The sequence below is a fragment of the Phaethon aethereus genome (genome assembly GCF_964289735.1).
Source record: "Phaethon aethereus genome assembly, chromosome: 11".
In the NCBI taxonomy this organism is placed as follows: domain Eukaryota; kingdom Metazoa; phylum Chordata; class Aves; order Phaethontiformes; family Phaethontidae; genus Phaethon; species Phaethon aethereus.
In genome coordinates, this window is record NC_138587.1 from 11285489 (window position 1) to 11303100 (window position 17612).

General features: G+C 42.5%; 1 protein-coding gene across 1 annotated transcript in view; it reads right to left on the reverse strand.

Moving 5' to 3' along the window:
• The window catches only part of SETD5 (SET domain containing 5), a gene marked incomplete at both ends in the record, with an annotated part of 38628 nt that overhangs the window by 1939 nt on the left and 19077 nt on the right, over positions 1 to 17612 (reverse strand). Inside the window, 8 exons of the mRNA XM_082004590.1 lie at positions 1080 to 1213; positions 4276 to 4562; positions 6088 to 6555; positions 8040 to 8096; positions 10015 to 10268; positions 11500 to 11629; positions 15230 to 15472; positions 17049 to 17369. Of these exons, the coding sequence (XP_081860716.1) occupies positions 1080 to 1213; positions 4276 to 4562; positions 6088 to 6555; positions 8040 to 8096; positions 10015 to 10268; positions 11500 to 11629; positions 15230 to 15472; positions 17049 to 17369 (1894 nt within the window). The remainder of the gene's footprint in view (positions 1 to 1079; positions 1214 to 4275; positions 4563 to 6087; positions 6556 to 8039; positions 8097 to 10014; positions 10269 to 11499; positions 11630 to 15229; positions 15473 to 17048; positions 17370 to 17612) is intronic.

Sequence of the window (17612 nt, forward strand, 5' to 3'; positions counted from 1 at the left end):
ACAAAGACAGCAAAACCCTGGATGAGTGGCCAGTTTTACAGAAACTGCTCCCAAATACACCTTACTGCAACTGGGGAAAAAGTCTGATCTGGAGTGAAGTAAATACCTACTTGCCCTAAAATGCTCAGAAATGAGATGCCCCAAAGGCAAAAACTGCTGTCACTGCTGAGTTACCCAAGGATGACTCTGTGCTAGGCCTGGGTTACAGGCTCTAGTCTTTCCATGACTAAAATACCACACTAAAAGGTTCTGGCTTGCAGAGAAATTCAGATTGCTGCTACTGATCATCAGCAAGCTGTAATCATATCAGCCAGGAGTCTCTAACAACAGTTCTCAGCTATGAGGAAGCAGGAGCTGATGGCAACACACAGACCAAGTTATTTAAATATGATGATCCATCCCCGTAAGTCCCAAGTGCCATCAGGGTTACAAGGGCATTATCTGTTAGAGAAAAACTATCACATTCAACAGAGACTGCAAAATAAATAGAAGTAACTCCATAGCTGAGAAATTAGGCAATGATGAAGTGATCTGTCCATCTCCCAGAAAGTCACATCTCACCTTTAGACCACAGATGGATAAAAGAGGGGTATAATTTCAGCTCAAGTTACAAATATTCATTGACCCTGCATGCTGCTTGGTGAGGACAATGCTTTATTCAGAGAAGAAAGCAACACCAACACAGAACTGAATTCATCTCAGTAAGGAGGTGCATTTCACAAAACTGACAAATATCACAACTCAGGGAATCAAGTAACTTCAAAAAGAGCTGACGTAAGGCTTGGAAGTTAAATGAGTTTTTAGCACTGCCTAAAGCCTACACCTGCGTTTTAGTGTTATAATACATTTATCTGAATGTTCAGCCAACTAGAATTATTAAATTTTTCTTCCCAGTACATAGCGGCAATTGAGGCAATGCTGCTTGTCCAAGGACAATAAAGTACGGTTTGCAGAAAGGCTATCATAAAGCATTGATAATGTTAAAGATGAAGATACAACTACTTCACAGACAGGTTTGCAAAGTTACCCGAGCCCATCATTTCCCACCAACAAGGTGTTCAAAAGTTTCGTCTTCCTACCTGCATCTCTCTCAACAGCGCTGTCGCAGGTAGGTGAGGATTCCGTTCTCTGGGATACCTTTGCACCACTTCGCAGCACCTTCTCAAGTATGCCTCGGCCCTCTCGAAGCCTCTCCACTGATGTCGGGACCATCCTGCAACAAAAACCCAGTAACAGCTGAGGATTGCTATTACGCAGCTGAGAGCAACGTGACCAATGCACAAGGGGGCTGTGGGGTCCTCGGTATAATCACAGGACAGGTTAAAGTTTCTGCTTAAATTCACTGGTATGATGTTAGCACAAATGCAAACCCCCACCATAGAAGGGAGGGATCAGAGACCACCAGCTCTCTAGACAGATAAGGAATAAACTTCTGAACTGCTTTTGCAATGTAAATAGCCTCCTGTAGGATTTTAGGCTGCCAGTCACTGGCTACTATGATAGCACTGCCCTCAGAAATACAAAATCTTTACTCTTATCAGAAACATGGTATAAACATCCAGTTCAATAGATCACCTGATTACAGGACTCCTTCTCCCAGAAAAACTGTTTCAAGATTCAACAGCATTTTGAAAATCCTGGTGTTGTTTTAAAATTAGATGCAGTTATTTTGCATAGATTACTTTTACTCAAAGCAGCAAAACCAATACCTTTATGATAATACAGTGTCAAGATAGTACAGTCAGATAATGCAATGTTCCTGGAGCAGAGCTAAGTTGGCCATTTTGCCCATTAATGCTACTTTGTCCCATTTATTCTGTAATGTGAAAACTCTCCACTCAAGATTAGTGCTAGATCTTGCTCCATTATATATTACAAGTGTCTAGTCTGAGGGTGAACAAACAAAAGTGAAGTGGCTTTCCTAAAGCCAATCTGTAGAAGAAAAACAGAGCCACAGATAAACCCCAGACACTTGGGTTAATACTCAATCTACCATGCACAGGACCATCCAAATGTCTTTAGAAGTATGTGTTTTAACCTGTAATACAGTAGCACCTTGATCAGGAATTCTCAATGCCTTTACCCTAGACACTGAAGAACATGCGCGTTAAAAATGATTGAATTTATATATTTAGTATAATATTAAATGCACTGCATACCATGTAAGCATGCAGCTTAACACCATATTAACAGATTTCTGCATTTAATTTTTTCTTTTTTTTCAAATGTATATTAAAAACTGTGCTTTACATTAGCTTTTTTTTTTTTTTTTTCCTTTTTTAAAAATAAATAGCCCAGACATTGAAGTTCACCCCTCACTGAAGCAGAAGGGAGAAGGGGCCAGAGTTCACACCTCATGGAGGTGAATGGGGTGAGGGGGTGAATTCACACCTTCGTTGCTGCTATTGTTTTGCTGGAGACAGTTTTCTGCAAGGCTGGGTTTACTGGGCAGCAGCACATCTGTTTACATTGTGATGGCTGTATCTTGGCAACTGAAAGAGACAGAAACTTAATTTTTTTTAAATGAAAGCTATTGGCAAATATTGTAGAATTCAGCAAAAATCCGGACAACTCTAATAATTAAGGACGTAATTTTAGTTCCCACCATTTTCTTCTGTCCCTAATATTGTATTATTGTGAATGTCTGGAAATGTATCTGAAATGTAAGCACTCAGAGTTAAAGATGAAATTGGGTCACAACTTTAACTCAGTAACATGCAGTTTCTAATATATTTTTTAAAAGTAGAAGAGGACTTTATGTTTGTTAGCCTTGCTCATTAAAACACAGAAGAACAAGAATTTAAAAGGCAGCAAATCTGCTTAGTCCCATTTCAAAACGTATCAGCATGGTTTCAACTTTATATCCAGTGTCCCATAATAATATGATCTTTATTCCCATACAATACTTACTCGTGAAACCATGTGAGAAACTGAATCCAGAGCACCTGCTGAGGAGCAGCAGATGAAGCTCAGAGAATATAAAACATTGTACTAGAGCAAGGTTGCCACAGACACCTCTCCCCGAACTAGGTTTTTTTTTTTTTTTTAATTCAGCTAGGTTTTTCTTTTACCCTTGTGTGGGCAGAAGGAAGTGGCACAGGAGGAGAAGAACATGGGATATCAACACGTGCACAGAATAATATTTGATTATAAAATAACGATTATAAACTAATCACCAGCTGATGGCCTCAGCTGTGGCCAGTCCCAACATCTAACACAAGGTCACCTGGTAGACAGTGTACTGTCAGAGAGGTACAAGACAAATTATTTCTATAAATCTCCACTTGAAGAGTAATGGAGGATTGGAAAAGGGAAGGAAACCGATCTTACTACTCCTGCAAATTCACCCAAACCAATGTTTCTCAAACACATTCAACACAGACTTCGTATTTCTCACTACCTTCAGCATTGCTTAGCATCTCTTCCCTTGCCATCCCCCTGCCATTACATGAGCAGCGACACAGCTGTGTACGTGGAGAAACAGCATTAAGAAAGGTATGCCTCTTCGACTGTGGTGTCTATGAAGAGAACTTGAATACAAAGCAGCAGAGCCAGTGTACTGCATAGCTCCAGTCAGCAGAACACCCTAACCATCACTACATTGACACTATAACGCAACCCTCCGCATTTCAGTGCTGCAGTACTTAATTTTTTGGACGAGACATTACTATCAGGTTCAAAAGTTTTTGAAGACCAGCCTTTCCCCTTATCAAACCTTCGCACGGTAACACGATAAAGGTGCTTTTTCCATGCCTTTGGCAAGCCACCGACTGCAGTCTGGCAAATGTTCTTCAAGTTCTATGTGCAAGGCATTAAGGAAGCTGCAGTTGTTTCACTGTCCCTGCTTCTCACATGCAAAGTTGCAGGAGGCTCTGTTAGGTTTCCTTCTGAATAGGAGTTGACTTAGTATCACACATGTCCAAACAGAGTGAAGGTTCAGCAGGAAAAGACCTGGATTAAATTCTCATTGCAAAAGTAAGACCTTCATACCTGAGACCTTAAAAGGAAACTGGTGGAAGAGAGAGACAACCGTTTAACCTTGTACCTTTCAAGACAGATTTTTGATATCTAAACCAAGAACTACAGGGCAGGCTGAGAAGGCTGTTGGTATCCTTCACAGTTGTTTAGCAATTACGAAGGAGAACAATGCCAAGAGACCCAACAAAATCCATCCAACTGCACTTATTGTTATGGAAATGCCCCCCCCCCGCCCCCCGAGAGTTTGGTCCTTCTCTGTGGAGCAACCTCAGGCTTGCTTGGAAGGGTAACACTCACCACCTACTGCCGATGTTGTCCTGGGATTTGCTGAGAGATGTTGAGGAACTAGCCCCCCTCGAGTCTGGTGGGCTGATGTCCTCTACATGAGGCAGGGAAGGATGAGAAGGGGAGAAGCCACTTTGTGGGGAGGACGGGGTTCGTACTACAGAGCCCGGCAGGCTGTTGCCATCTGTGTCAGTCACAGAACTGCTGCTGCCCTGTCGGGTAGGAGTCCCTGTACATCGCACTGAATCGCCTCCCTCCTTGGCTTCTTGTTTCCGCTTGCGATATTCTAATAGAGATACCTGGGACAGAAAAATGCAGCCATGAGTCAGGGAACGCAGTGGAGTAGGATGGGGGAGGAACATGCCCACACACCATTTTTTAAATCTATTTTTCTGAGTTTGCAGGTGAGACTTTAAAAGGTGTATCGGGATTATAAAATCTTCCTGAATCTGCAGGCACTCTGGAAAAAGAGCTAAGTGGTAGAAATTTGGATCACTCATCAACTGCCATGCTCACCCACATTTTACTACTTATGACCAATACTCCAGTGGAAATATCCAGCTAGTTTGCTTCTCTAACAATCAGGAATTTCACATTACTTCAGTATATGCCTGTATAGTCAAGCATCAGGCCTGTATATCCTCCTCTCAACACCCTTCACTCCCTCACTCTGGTTTGTGACACTATATAAAATGTCTATCAGTATCTGTACACCTCAAAACCAGCAAATAAGAGCCTCCTTCACAGAAGTGGTATCTTCAGAGAGTCCTGTTCACCTGTACTGCTTCAGCCACATTAATGCTAAAAACTTGGTAAAGCCTCACAGAATTTTAACCTGCCTAGAGCAGGTTCCTTCTATGGTGGTTCAGCAGCCAGTATTGCAACCTTCCAGACTATCACCTAAATAAATTACTTGTAGCAAAGGTATAATGTATTTTGTGTAAAGCAGTCTCAAGATTTGTCAAAGACACAGACTAGAAGATCCCAGATAATGCAGTCTCGTAACACAGGGACAGCAGAACCAAAAATACAAAATTATTTCCAGCTGAGCACATACCTTTCACTGTACCTTCCCTTAAGAGTTATTATGAGGCACAGACCCCATAAAGGACTTGCAGAAGGTAGCTCTGATGAAGAATTCATCAACTGTGATTCAATGCCTGCATAGAAGGCTTTGAACAGGATACTTCCAAAAGCAACTCAACATATGAAGGTTTTAAGGTAAGTGTAACTTTAAAAGAAAACCAAAGCAAAAATCAAAACCCTCCAGAAATGCAATGGAAAGAACATGTTCCATCCATCTGCATACTATACAAGTGATCTGAGTTACCACACTTGCAGTTAAAAAAATAAAATCCAAGTACAGGAAAAGGCCCCAATACACATCTACAAAAGTGTACGTTTGACCCATGAGTACCCAGTTTTATCATGGCAATGCCTGATTTGTCATTTTCACTCAATTTTAGTTCCATGAGGGTCACTGGCCTGCTACTAGAAACCAATATGCATTTGCTTTCTTTAAACAATATTCCTGCGGTTTTAGTTTCAGAGAGCTAAAATTTAAGTAACAACCTTCATCCACATTTCTTGCAACGTTACTATGTTTCCATATTAATGGAAATGTTCCAATAGCTTTTAATAAACAGCCTGTGTTTTCACTTTTAGACTGTTAATCCAGGCACTGGACGCCTGGTTTACTTGCCCAGCCTACATTTTAGTGGTATTCTGCTCTCTTCATTCTCCCTGTAAGTCTTTCCCATGGTGCAGACTGTTCCTGCTCAGGTTCCTGGAAACTTAGAAAGTTTCTTTTACAAGAATACTTGCCTTCTTCCTTTGCGGTGGATTCTGTGGAGCAGATCTGATGCCTTCACAAGCCCTCTCGCCGCAGGGAGACATGGATCCATGCACCGTCTCTTTAAGCAGCCCTGACTCGTGTCTGCTGAAATATCCTTCGGCAGGAGAGGTGCAGCATCCTGCTTCCGAATTCACTGGCTTCCTCTCTCCCAAAGGAGCAGATCCCCGCAACAACCCATCTACACGTGGCATAGCGTTCAGTGGGGAGAAGGCATACATTAAATTAAACTCTGTCCGAAAAGCCTGATCAGAGCTTCGTAGCAGCATCTGTGCTTCCCCACTTTTCCCTGGGAAGTTCATCTCTGAAGTAGAGTTTATGGAGGGTTGTGGAGTCAGATCAGAGGATCCAAAGCTGAGCAGCGATGGTCGTTCTGGGCAGGTGTTTGCACCGGAATCCAGGTACCCACCTTTCAAATCCAGGTCGGATCGGAGGCAGAGCTGGAAAATCCAAGAAGGATATAGGAGGGGGGTGGGAAGTCAGGAAAAGGGTCAGGCAAGGGTAAGGAGAGAAACTTATTCAGAAAGTACTCTGTACAATGCTGGCTTACTGCTTTCCAGTTCCTTTCTGATCACCCTTTTGGTCCTTTCCTGCACTGTTCTGCTCATTCTACAGGGGAATGACTGAGACTAAATAATAATCAGTTTAGCTGTCCGGTATGAGATGCGCTTTCCCCTTTAGCAGTCTTACTGCAGCAAGAGGATAAGGCTCAGCACTATCCTCAGGCAGTCAATGAAGAAAAACCAGCATTTTTCAATTGCCTCATATGTCCCAAAGTTGTTGTTAACGCACAGTATTAGGTAGGTTCATTATGGGAAGAGAACAGAAAAGATCTGCTGTCCATTTGCTGTTTTATTAGCCAAGTTCTTGACTGTCCCTAGTCAGCCACTACTAACTTCTGAACAATAAAATGCCCAGGACCTCCAAGCCATTTGTTTTCACTTATTGTGAGCTTCGGAAATCTCTAACAATAGTACATTCATTTAATTTATACTGCATTTCTACATTTTACATTCTCTAACAAAACCATAATGGCATCATCTTTGCGCTGTCACAGCTTCTGGAGCACTAGGCACTGACACAATGGTATATCCATTTATCTACTTTAAGTGCCAAAGAACCTCCAGGGCAACGGCATAATCATCTCCTTCACCATGTTAATATGTGAGGATCTCAGACAATGAGCATAACTGACACTATTTCATCCTCTTTGCAGGACTATACTACTTAGGGAAAAACACAGCAGCACCCAGCTCTGCCCTACTGCTGCTGAGAATGTTTCCTCTGCTGCATTACAGCTCCAACTAATCTGCCACACTGGAGATGACTGTGTATTTTCTACTATGAAAGAGTCTCTGAGCAAGGTACTTCTATGCATACTTTACAACAGGCCAGCAGGTAAACAAAGGATTACTTTCTGGAATCTCCTCAACATTTTAAGCCTGCAAGTGAACAGGTGATAAATCAAGGCTGAAGACAGCAGGTCAGGTGCTAGGTCAAATCTAGTGAATGCTTTCCCTTTTCTTCCCCTGTGGTCATTTTGCTGCTGCTAGGTAAATATCACACACAACTTATCTGCTGGGCTGGGACTGAAGTTGATTATGGCATTTCCAGGGTCCCCAGGCCTCTTGCCTTCACTTCAGTAGCTGAGACATACCAGGTCTTCATGCTGCCTGTTTCCCACCAGTGTCAACAAGTGAATAATAAATTCCAGTCTTCAATTTGTTTGCTCTCTTGTGACAACCCTGAAAACTCTCCTTAGCCTTATTGTGACAGATGTTCCACCTTTATTCCCACCCACCTCCGCACTTCTCATCCCTCTCCTCCCACCACAGCTCAAAACACACACACACGCGCACACGCACACACACACAAGCACAAACACTCCCAGCCTCAAATGCAACTGAGACGGTGTGATAACTACCTCGGGTGACATGGACTCAGGCCTATGCGCAGGGGAACTCTCAGGGGAGGATACGTTCTAGAGGAGGGAAAAGCACCTTGTTATTCATCTACTTAAAAAGTCAAGAAGCAAAATAAAAATCAATTTAAAAACAAGCAGAGAGGTTAGCAATGGCTATTCTAAACAAAGACTATGCCAGGAACTGGCCCCACCCTGGAAAGCAATTCCATCGGTTAAGTGGTTTCTAAGGTTCCTGAAAGCACAGAGACAAGACTGAGTTGCTATGCTCCATACTGTAACTTAGTACCCAAAACAGAGCACATAAAGAATAAGATGCTTCTTTTCTTAACGTTTATATTTCTGATGCTGTCAGATACAGAGTTTGCATCATGAAATATAGCGAATGCCATTTATGGTGTTTAGTATGAGGACACAGGAGAAATGGAAAGCCTGATTTTGCCCAAACAAATGGCAACTAAGATCCCTCAAACCCTGAAGTGAACTTTCATAGACTTTATACTAGAAAACAAAAAATCTTTCCGTTCTCTTCCTACAGTGCCACAGGACTGAGTTATAAAGCTTTATACATGGCGAGATGTATTCACTGGAGTTAGAATTGATGATAGCTAAATGAAACGGACAGGACACTAAAATAGAGACGTTATGAAAAAGCTGCATTGAGGGAAATACAAAAGTATGAACAAAGAAGCCTATGGTCTACCTATGGTTAAGACTCTTTTACTAGAGAGAAAAAAAAGAAGGTGTAAAAGGGGCAAGTGAAGTATAGATGCCCAGTGAAATCAAGGCTTCCCATGTCTTACACATGGCAAGAGAAATAACTAACACTAAAGTGGGACAGGAGATCAGTGACTAGACTGTGAAGGACCATGGCAACACTGCTCTGATCTGCCATCTCAACCAGACCAAAAGTAAGGATTGTTTCCAATCAAGCTCTGTGCCTGAAACAGTCTTTCATCTCTCTCCTCAATGCCCTACAATCTTCCCTGCTAACCTCTGCAGATCTGCCTCTCGGACAGTTTACAAGAAAGGGCTCTCAACGAAAATACTCAAAAGCACACTAAGCTAAAAATACCACAAAGGACTGTTTGCCCTGTTGCAAAACAGATGAGGGATTCCTGCAAAAGAGTCCCTAGTATGGAGCAGTCTGTCACTGCACAATATTTTTTTTTTTAATGGTTTTAACTGACAGAGTGTGAGCAGCCCAGCTGAAGAGTTCTGATTTTTTTAAAAATGAAAATATGCAACAGCAGAACATAAAACTAAAACTGCAAACAGCATGATCCCTAGTCATACAGCAGCAACACAAGCTGCAATGTCCTAGCTGGATGGATGCTGCTAACTCTCCCACAGAGTTTAGGGCAAGGGAAAACACCTACACAGCCTGCTCAGTACTTCTGCAAATTTTTGCAAAAGAAAACTATCAAGAAATCAAAGGTATAAGGTATTTTCCTTCTACCCAATCAAGGGAAAGGAAATCCAAAGAATATAGTGGAAGCTGATGTCAAGTAATTCTACCATACTTGGGGTTACTGAAAGCTGTTTAGGGAAAGAGGAGCTGAGGATGTCAGACAGCTTTTGAGAAGTTGAGCACTGTTGCGTTCTTTGGAAGAGGCAGGGATTGGAAGCCACATTGGTACAGAGATTTGAAGTGGGAAAAACGACTAAAGAACACTGAAAAGCCTCTGAAATTTGGGAGCTATTGTGCAGAAACGGGGAAAAGAATTAGACTAATGTTACTGATAGCTACAAAGTGAGGTGAGGCTGAGCTGCAGCAAGGTTTGACATTTAATAGAGCAGGAGATTTGGCCAGAAATGGAGTAGGGGAGAAAGGCAGCAGTGCTCTTGAGTCTGACACTACAATGCTCCTCAGGATTATAGCCATGTACTCAAAAAGGAAGGTATCCCTAGTGCTATCTCTGCTGTAAATATTCCAGTTCGTCTCTTTTTAGTATTCCCAGTCCCTGGTCAGATTTACCTCAAACTGTAGTGGAGTATTGCAGCGACTAGCAGCCAGAGAAGGAATTGGTGAGAACATCATGCCATAACCGTTGCGACTCTCCTCCTCTCCTGGCAGCGATGAGCAGGGTGTAGCCAGCTGTGGGCTCACTGAGCCAGGAACTGAAGGGATGGGAGGTGGAGGGGTGACGGGAGACAATGGCCTCAGCATCTTCTTAACATTCTGCTCCATCAAGTAGCGAGACTTCCATTTCTTCAGGGGACTCAGCAAGTCTGAAAAACAAACTGAGCTGAGGACAGGGCTGCACCATTAACCTTTACCATTAACCATGTACAAATCACACGCTGCCTGCTTCCCCCTACTCCCAGCCCAAATGGAGCCCAGGAGTCTCCAATGTGACTACAAAAGGTTCCTGAAAATGAAGTACCTCTGAAGTACTTCTATACCAGCCTTGAGACATGTCTTGACACTGATAACAGAACAATACGTAATCAGGAACATATGGTGAACAAGGAAAGGAAGTATTTCAACTAAAAGTAAGCACAAGAGGGAGCTAGGGGAAAGGGAGCTAGGAAGGGATAAGAGCAGAGGAGACTGGAGGAGAGGGGTCAGAGGACATGTCACTTTCACTGCTATGAACAAACCACCAACAGCTCAGTTATCATTATCTGAACCTAATAGCTCCCTATAGCCTACGTCAATACAGCCCAAACACACTTCACTCCCACAAAGGATTAATGCTTTTCCCTCAGGTCTAATCCTATTCAAAATAATAACTTTTATTGATGCTCAGTTAAAAAAAAAGAAAAAGTGTTCAGTAAATTCTGCAGTTCAGTTGTTTGCTTCTTCAGGTCTTGCCTGGGGACATGCATTTATTGGTTCTGGCAATCTGTTCCTTTCTTATTCATCTAACTTTTCAATAATGAATTCTGTATGATCTGTGTGATGTCTAGCTTCCTGTCTTCCTTAGAAAGCTGATCCCTGACTGGGCAGAGCTTCACCCTCTTTCTCTGTAGAAAGATTCAGACACAATATTTAACCATTCTGCTGCTTTACTCACAGATTTTAGCTTCTCCATCTTTGAGACTTACTTAATCATTCGGTTATTACATACGTGCCTGTGAGACTTTGCTATATCTTCCTATAGTCAGCAGATATTTAGTTGTCCATCTAACAGCATCCTGCTGAAAAGAGATGATATTGTACTCTTTTTCTTTTTTTCCCTTCTATTGGACAAATGATCACACGGCACTGAGGATGATGCAAGATAAAGCGATTATCCTTTCACAGGAAAATACTGAGAAACTTTACACATGTTCAAGTTATAATGGGTCTACAGAAATCTAAATGAATGGCAAAGTAACATTCTCACCTACCATAAAGCTGCGCCATCAAGCAGCAGTACACATTAAGATGTCATCCTGTACAGCTGCCTTTGTTATTCAGCAGCTCCCCTAGTTTCACTCAAGCGCCCACGCTGCCCTGATGGTGCTGAGCACTTACCTGTGTCATCTTTGCAGATGCTGGAAGAACTGCTGTTCTCGTTACTTTGGTATAGACATTGGGTTCTGTTCTCCTGCGGAGCTGGTGAGGTCTGAGTCATCCCCTCTTCCAGGGCTTGTTTGATCCAGCGCTGAAAAAGAACAGGACTACATAAACGTGCAACCCCTCTGGTACTTTCTATATAATCTTGCAGGATACACTCAAACTCCTACACTTCTGTGCAGCAGCGCAGACCGCTCACAACACTGATATTACCTCCTTTGCTTGCACTCAGACAGGAACCCGTCAGAACACAGCTGTTAGTGCTGAATCTAACACCTACTGTGATGGGGCTGACTGTGCTCTTGAGATGTATTCTAGGGATCAGCAGTCTTCAGCAATAACACAAAGATCAGTAAAAAGCAAATTACAAATTAAAAAAATCCCAAACTCTGACAGCTAAAAACTATTAAAAGCAATCTTAATTAAAAGAAAAGGGACATAAATTTGATAAATGATCTTAAAACCCAGATTTTTGCAAAAAGCTATTTCCTGCTCAGGAGCACAAACACACTGTTCCCCCACACCACTAAGGCATCTTAGACTCTAACATAGATGCTGCTCTAACAATTCCAGCAGGAAAATGGTTGAGTTTAGTCACATAACAATTCTTCCAGGACTGTGCTTGCTGTCAAAGAACAAAAAAATAATCTGATAGAATGCAAGCAGCAGTTTTTAAGGGGGCTAAAACAAGAAAAGAATAATAAAGGCAAATCTTTTCTTCATCTACTAATAAAAGAGATAAAAGTCACAGTGGTCTTCTGAACATGGACAATAAAGAATGTTTTACATTTCATGCAAGTGAACATGAATTGGAGTCTCAGCAAATCAGCTGCTGCAGTGGGTGTGCTAGCCATGTATGTTGATACAAACTGACTCCTGATGGCAGGCAGAAAACCTTTGTTTACTTCACTACAAAAAGTAACTACCATAACAGAACAGAAAACACCCAAGCGATTCAGTAAAATGACAGCAAACGGCTGAAAAAATGAACACAGTAATTTGCATTTGTGTAGTTGACCCAAGGGACTCACTTTACCAGCCTCCTATTCTCCCAGAGAGGTTTAAAATCATAAGTTTACCTTTCAGTAATCCACAGCTCATCTGCATGCCAGCAATACGTATTAGAGACACACGTATGTGACTTATGATTCCTCAAAGCTATCATGAAAGTGCACCAGAAACTTAGTGGCTACAATCCTCAAAGCGGAAAAAAACTTCAATGCAAGGATGAAGAGCAGGTGACAGTATCTATTTTGATGGCCTTCACTACTGTACAGCGGACGCTTCTTCTCTGTTCAAATATATCTCAATGGATTCCACTGCGGCCACCGAGACAAGTGAGAAGTGCCAGCCAGTCTGGAGCACTGCTACCTCAAAAGTGGCACCTGATCTGACAGCCAAGTCACTGTACAATGTGTGATTAACGTGAGCAGGTTATACAGTTCAGTTGCCTTGCGAGGTTCAGATATTGGCATGCTTTGGATGCAAACCGAGATCATCAGCTGAGGTTTTCTGGCAGAGTCCTCAGTAGTTTATGGAAGAGGCCTGCTGACAATCCAAGAAAATATGTGATCTATTTCAACAGCCTTTATAAATCCACCTTCCTGACTGAGTAGTCAGAAGCAGACAAGACAGAAAGATCAGGTCTTGAGAGAGCAATATCATCTTCTGGACCATTTCTAGACCTCAGCTGGCTGAACAGGAGGTCTTCCCTCTGAGAGTTTTCTAACCATTCCTGAACATAAGCAGCAGACTTTTTCTACATGTCCAGACTGTTAGCGATAAAAACATTGAATGCTAGCAAGCATTTTGCACAAAAAGGCAGGGAAACTCCTACAAAGTGGATGAAAATCCTTACTACAACAATTATCGATTATTTATTTTCAAAAAGCAGAGACCTCACAAATTACTTTCTGCAACATCTGTTCTGGACACAGAAGCTTTCAGTATTTTATTAATTATTTAGATAACGGAACAGGCAGTGTACTTAAATTTTCAGATGATGCCAGCCCAGGAGAAACAAGAACGTGCTAGAAGACAGTATCCAAGATTTTCTTACTAAATTGGGAAACGGATGGGGAAAAACAGGACACAGCACAGGCTAGAACAAAGTACCATATAAAGCCAGAAACAATCACTTTTAAAATTACAGGCTAGAAAAGTAATGGGTTGTTCTAACAAACATAGTAAATCGCGAACTGAACAGGAGTCTAAATCAACCTGTAAAGAAAAGTCAGTCATCATACTGGGATGCACAAAATGGGTAGAGGCTACAAGACACAGAGCAACTTTCTGCATTAAAAATGCCCCAGCTGCAATACAACATTCAGTTTTCGACACTCGGCTTCAGGGAAGATGTGGACTAAATGGAAGTTGTCCATAGTAAGACTAGTCCATTCCCTCTGCAGCAATTAGAATTATGATACGACTAGAAAATAGCCCAAGGCAGCAAGAGATTGGAAGACTTGTTTCCGTGATAACAGTTTTCACTGAATTGTGAGTTTTCTGTCTAGTTGTACAGCAAATGCACCAAGCAGAGAATTGGGTATGACTCTGCCAGTTCTGCTCTAGGTGCTTCTCTCTTCCCTGAGGCTCAAAGACACTGTTAAGGGTTCAAAAAAGCAGCTCGAACCTTGCAGTTCTCAGCTTAAAGATACATGGGGAGATTGCCCAGGCACATAGAAACAAACATGATTTTGTTCATACGAGTACATACGAACTATCAAGAGCTTTACTTATGAAGGAAATACCTACGACAGACCTTAGTTTCTTTTTGTAGGTGTCTGTTAGTGCACGACACAAATTGGCTGAAGGTGGAAACAGCAAAGTCCAAAGTTTCCCTCTGGAAAAACTCCCTCAAAGGCAGGCAAACAAACCAGATCATGGTACCTGACTTTGAAAGCTACCAAGACTGGAGGAGCAGAAAGGATTTCCGTAAAATTGTTCTCAGCTAATCACACAGGAACTGGAAGACCCTCTAAGCAAAACTGACAGGCGATAGACAAAGATGGATACTGGTAGAAATCGGACTGAGCAAACTAACCTGAACTACTTTTTCCCTGTGGATAGGTAAGTGCTAGTATTTACTGGCCACACACCATCTCTGGAGGAATGAAGACCTCAGCTGGGCTCACTTCAGGCTTCCTGCACGGCCACAACTATCTGTTGTAGATAGACAGTCCATGATCCCAAACAAAGAGCTGTGGGCTTGTTCTTGGGAACGGGCAAAACTCAAAGCTTTGCTAAAGAACAAAGGCTCTCCAAAGACAATGGATCTTGACCGAGGCACTGTATTCTTGAGGTCTTTTGCAACATTGTCCGATCCCCACAATGCCAGCCATCCTCTGATTGTGAAAGTAGTAACATAAAACATTCTAAGGGCAACAATTAAAACTCCTTGAATCACATATGCTGGATAATAAACAGCCACTGCAGATTTGAAAGCACATGTTTCTAAAAAAAAAGAGAGTCACAGAACAGTTATTCTACCATGGTGAAAGGCAAGGATGAAGACTGAACCCTGGCTAGGAGAGGGTCAGCAGGCATAGCCTGGAGGCTGCATCAACTGACACAGCAGGCAAGGTCAGCTCAGCAGTAATACATGGAAATAGGCTCAAAAAGGACACAACAACTTTACAAAAGTGCCAGAAAGTTTGATGGGTACATAGCCCCTGAAGGTAAGACATACCTTTTTGCAGGAGCTGTAAATTCCATCCAACAGAAAGGGCCTTCGACGTCTCTCAGGGTTGAAAGGTGAACCAAAACGAATGTAGTGTTTAGGTGTGGTACAAATTAACGGGGAGTGGATGAGACCTGGCAACATATTTAGGGTAGTTGCCAAAACTGTTGGGTCTGTAGTAATGCGCAGAGGGCATTCAATAGGGCACTCCTGCTTTTCTGCCTTGTCATTCAGCCATTCGGTAACAAGATACTGAAGGAGAAAACATACATGTCAATGCAACTAGCATCGGTGAAGAAGAAAGGCAATATGTCACAAAGATGTATGAGGAAGTGATGCTTAGGTCAGCCCGCATGCTAAAACCTCCGTCCTCAACAGGAAGGATCACAGCCAGGACTTCCTGTGTCAAACCCAATTCTCATCTGTTGCAGGCACAACAACAGGTAATCCAGATTTAAAGAATTAGCTCAATTTTATGCTCCATTAACCTTATTAGAAGGTTCTCCCAAAACTTGATCACCTTGTTCAAAACTAGTTTCTAGCTGCAAGCCTAAATGCATTAATGGCTAATTTGTGCCCAGTATGTGGCAGCTGCCCGCTAGCTTCTGCAGTTTCTCATCCTTTCCCTTACAAGTTTCTCCCAGCTTGTACATTATAGTCTGCAGTCACATCTCCTCTTAGTCTTCAATTCTAAGCTGAAGGCTAACGCCGTCTTCTTTGTCCTAAACAAATATCCCCCAGCCTGCCATTCCACCCCCTCCCAAAAAGATACTGCCACTGATTCCCACATCAAACACGTTTTTATGCCATTCTAAGTTTATTTTTAAATTCCAACTAATCTTTACTACATAGTGACTCTGCTTTTCTCTCTTTGTTCTCTTCCTTGTATACAGAAAAGAACCTTTGTTCTACTATCCTTCAAAAGATGCAACACCCTGGTTACTTCAAGGTGGTTACACCTCTGTGCTGCTTGACTTAAGGTAACTGTCTTGTTGACAGTTGTCTTCTCCTTGCTAAGACATTGGGAATACGCAGAAAAATTACTGAGATCGTACGCATCCAACCTTTTCTAATAAACACGCTTTCTTTTGGGCCCAAAAGCTAGTGCTCTTTTCCAAACTATCAGCATCTAGTTTTTAAATGCCAGCTACCCCAGAGTTGTAACAACCACTTTTGCATGCTGCCAACAAAAGCTTTTGCTAGCTTTCTGTGCATAGATCCAAACACATCAGCTATGTCCATCTTTCTGTTAGTACCTTGTTCCCCTACAGGAACAACACAAACACAACCAACTTGCTGTCCTCATGGCCTTTGCCAGCCATCTCCCAAGCCTCTCACTGCCCTCCGCACCAGTACTGAAACAACTGTTTTTTGCTTCCCTCATGCAGGGCTCGCTCAGCCTCTGTCACCCAATTCCTTATGTTGCCAAGCCCTCCAACCCTTCCCTCCCAGGGCCCCTCAAGCTGGAAGCAGTTTCTTCCCCGCGTACACAAAGCTGTACAATTTGTCTCTTTCTAGACTCTTTGCCGTACCCAGAAGTGAGACCCTTCCTGTTGCCTGTACCACCCTGCCAGTATCTAAGGTCTATGCAGACTTGGTGTAAAGATCAGGTAATTTCTTTTTCTCATCTTTGTGTGTACAGGGCTAAGCAGCCAGATTCTGAACCATGACAAGGGCTCTTAGTCACTACAAAACAAATAATACAGTACTATAAAGTCACATAATTCCAACTATTTTGAAGAACTGTTTCCTCTGAACCAACTTTTCCCCAAAGGCCACACAAAACCTCTTCTTCTCCTCTCCAGTTTGAGTGCTTGGTCATATTTACCTTTTTTGTTTTGGGGTACTTTACTGCAGCTCGATTAGACTGAGATCCTGCAGCCAGGATAGCAGTTGGGTCAGATCCCGCCAACTGTCTGCCTTCTCCTGGACCTTCCACATTGCTGACATCTGTTGCGGTTACCAAGCTGGCAGTGCTTCTTTCCTCTGGGACAGCCTGTGCAAGTTCAGCTTGCTGGGAACTGGCTTGTTTCTGCCTTCTCAGTCTTTGTGCTGAACTGGTCCGGTATCGAGAGAACCGACTTTTTGGTCGGGGCCTGGAAGGTTTTGCTGGAGCTGGCTTAGTAACTGTTTTTTCAGGGACAGCATCCTACAATATAAACTGTCATTAGTCCAAGCACCTCTAAAAGTATTCCTTTTCTCTGCATACAGGATCAAGGATTGAGATTTATTTATTGACTACCTGACTCAGAAAATCTGGCTGGACTCTGCTTGTATTGGCTCATGAGATGGCTTTGGGGACCCTTCTAAAACACTGGCATATTCTTGTTTTGTCTGCTGTGGTCAACCAGAACATTGGTCTTAAGGAAGAAAGCAGCAGTATGAAACTTGC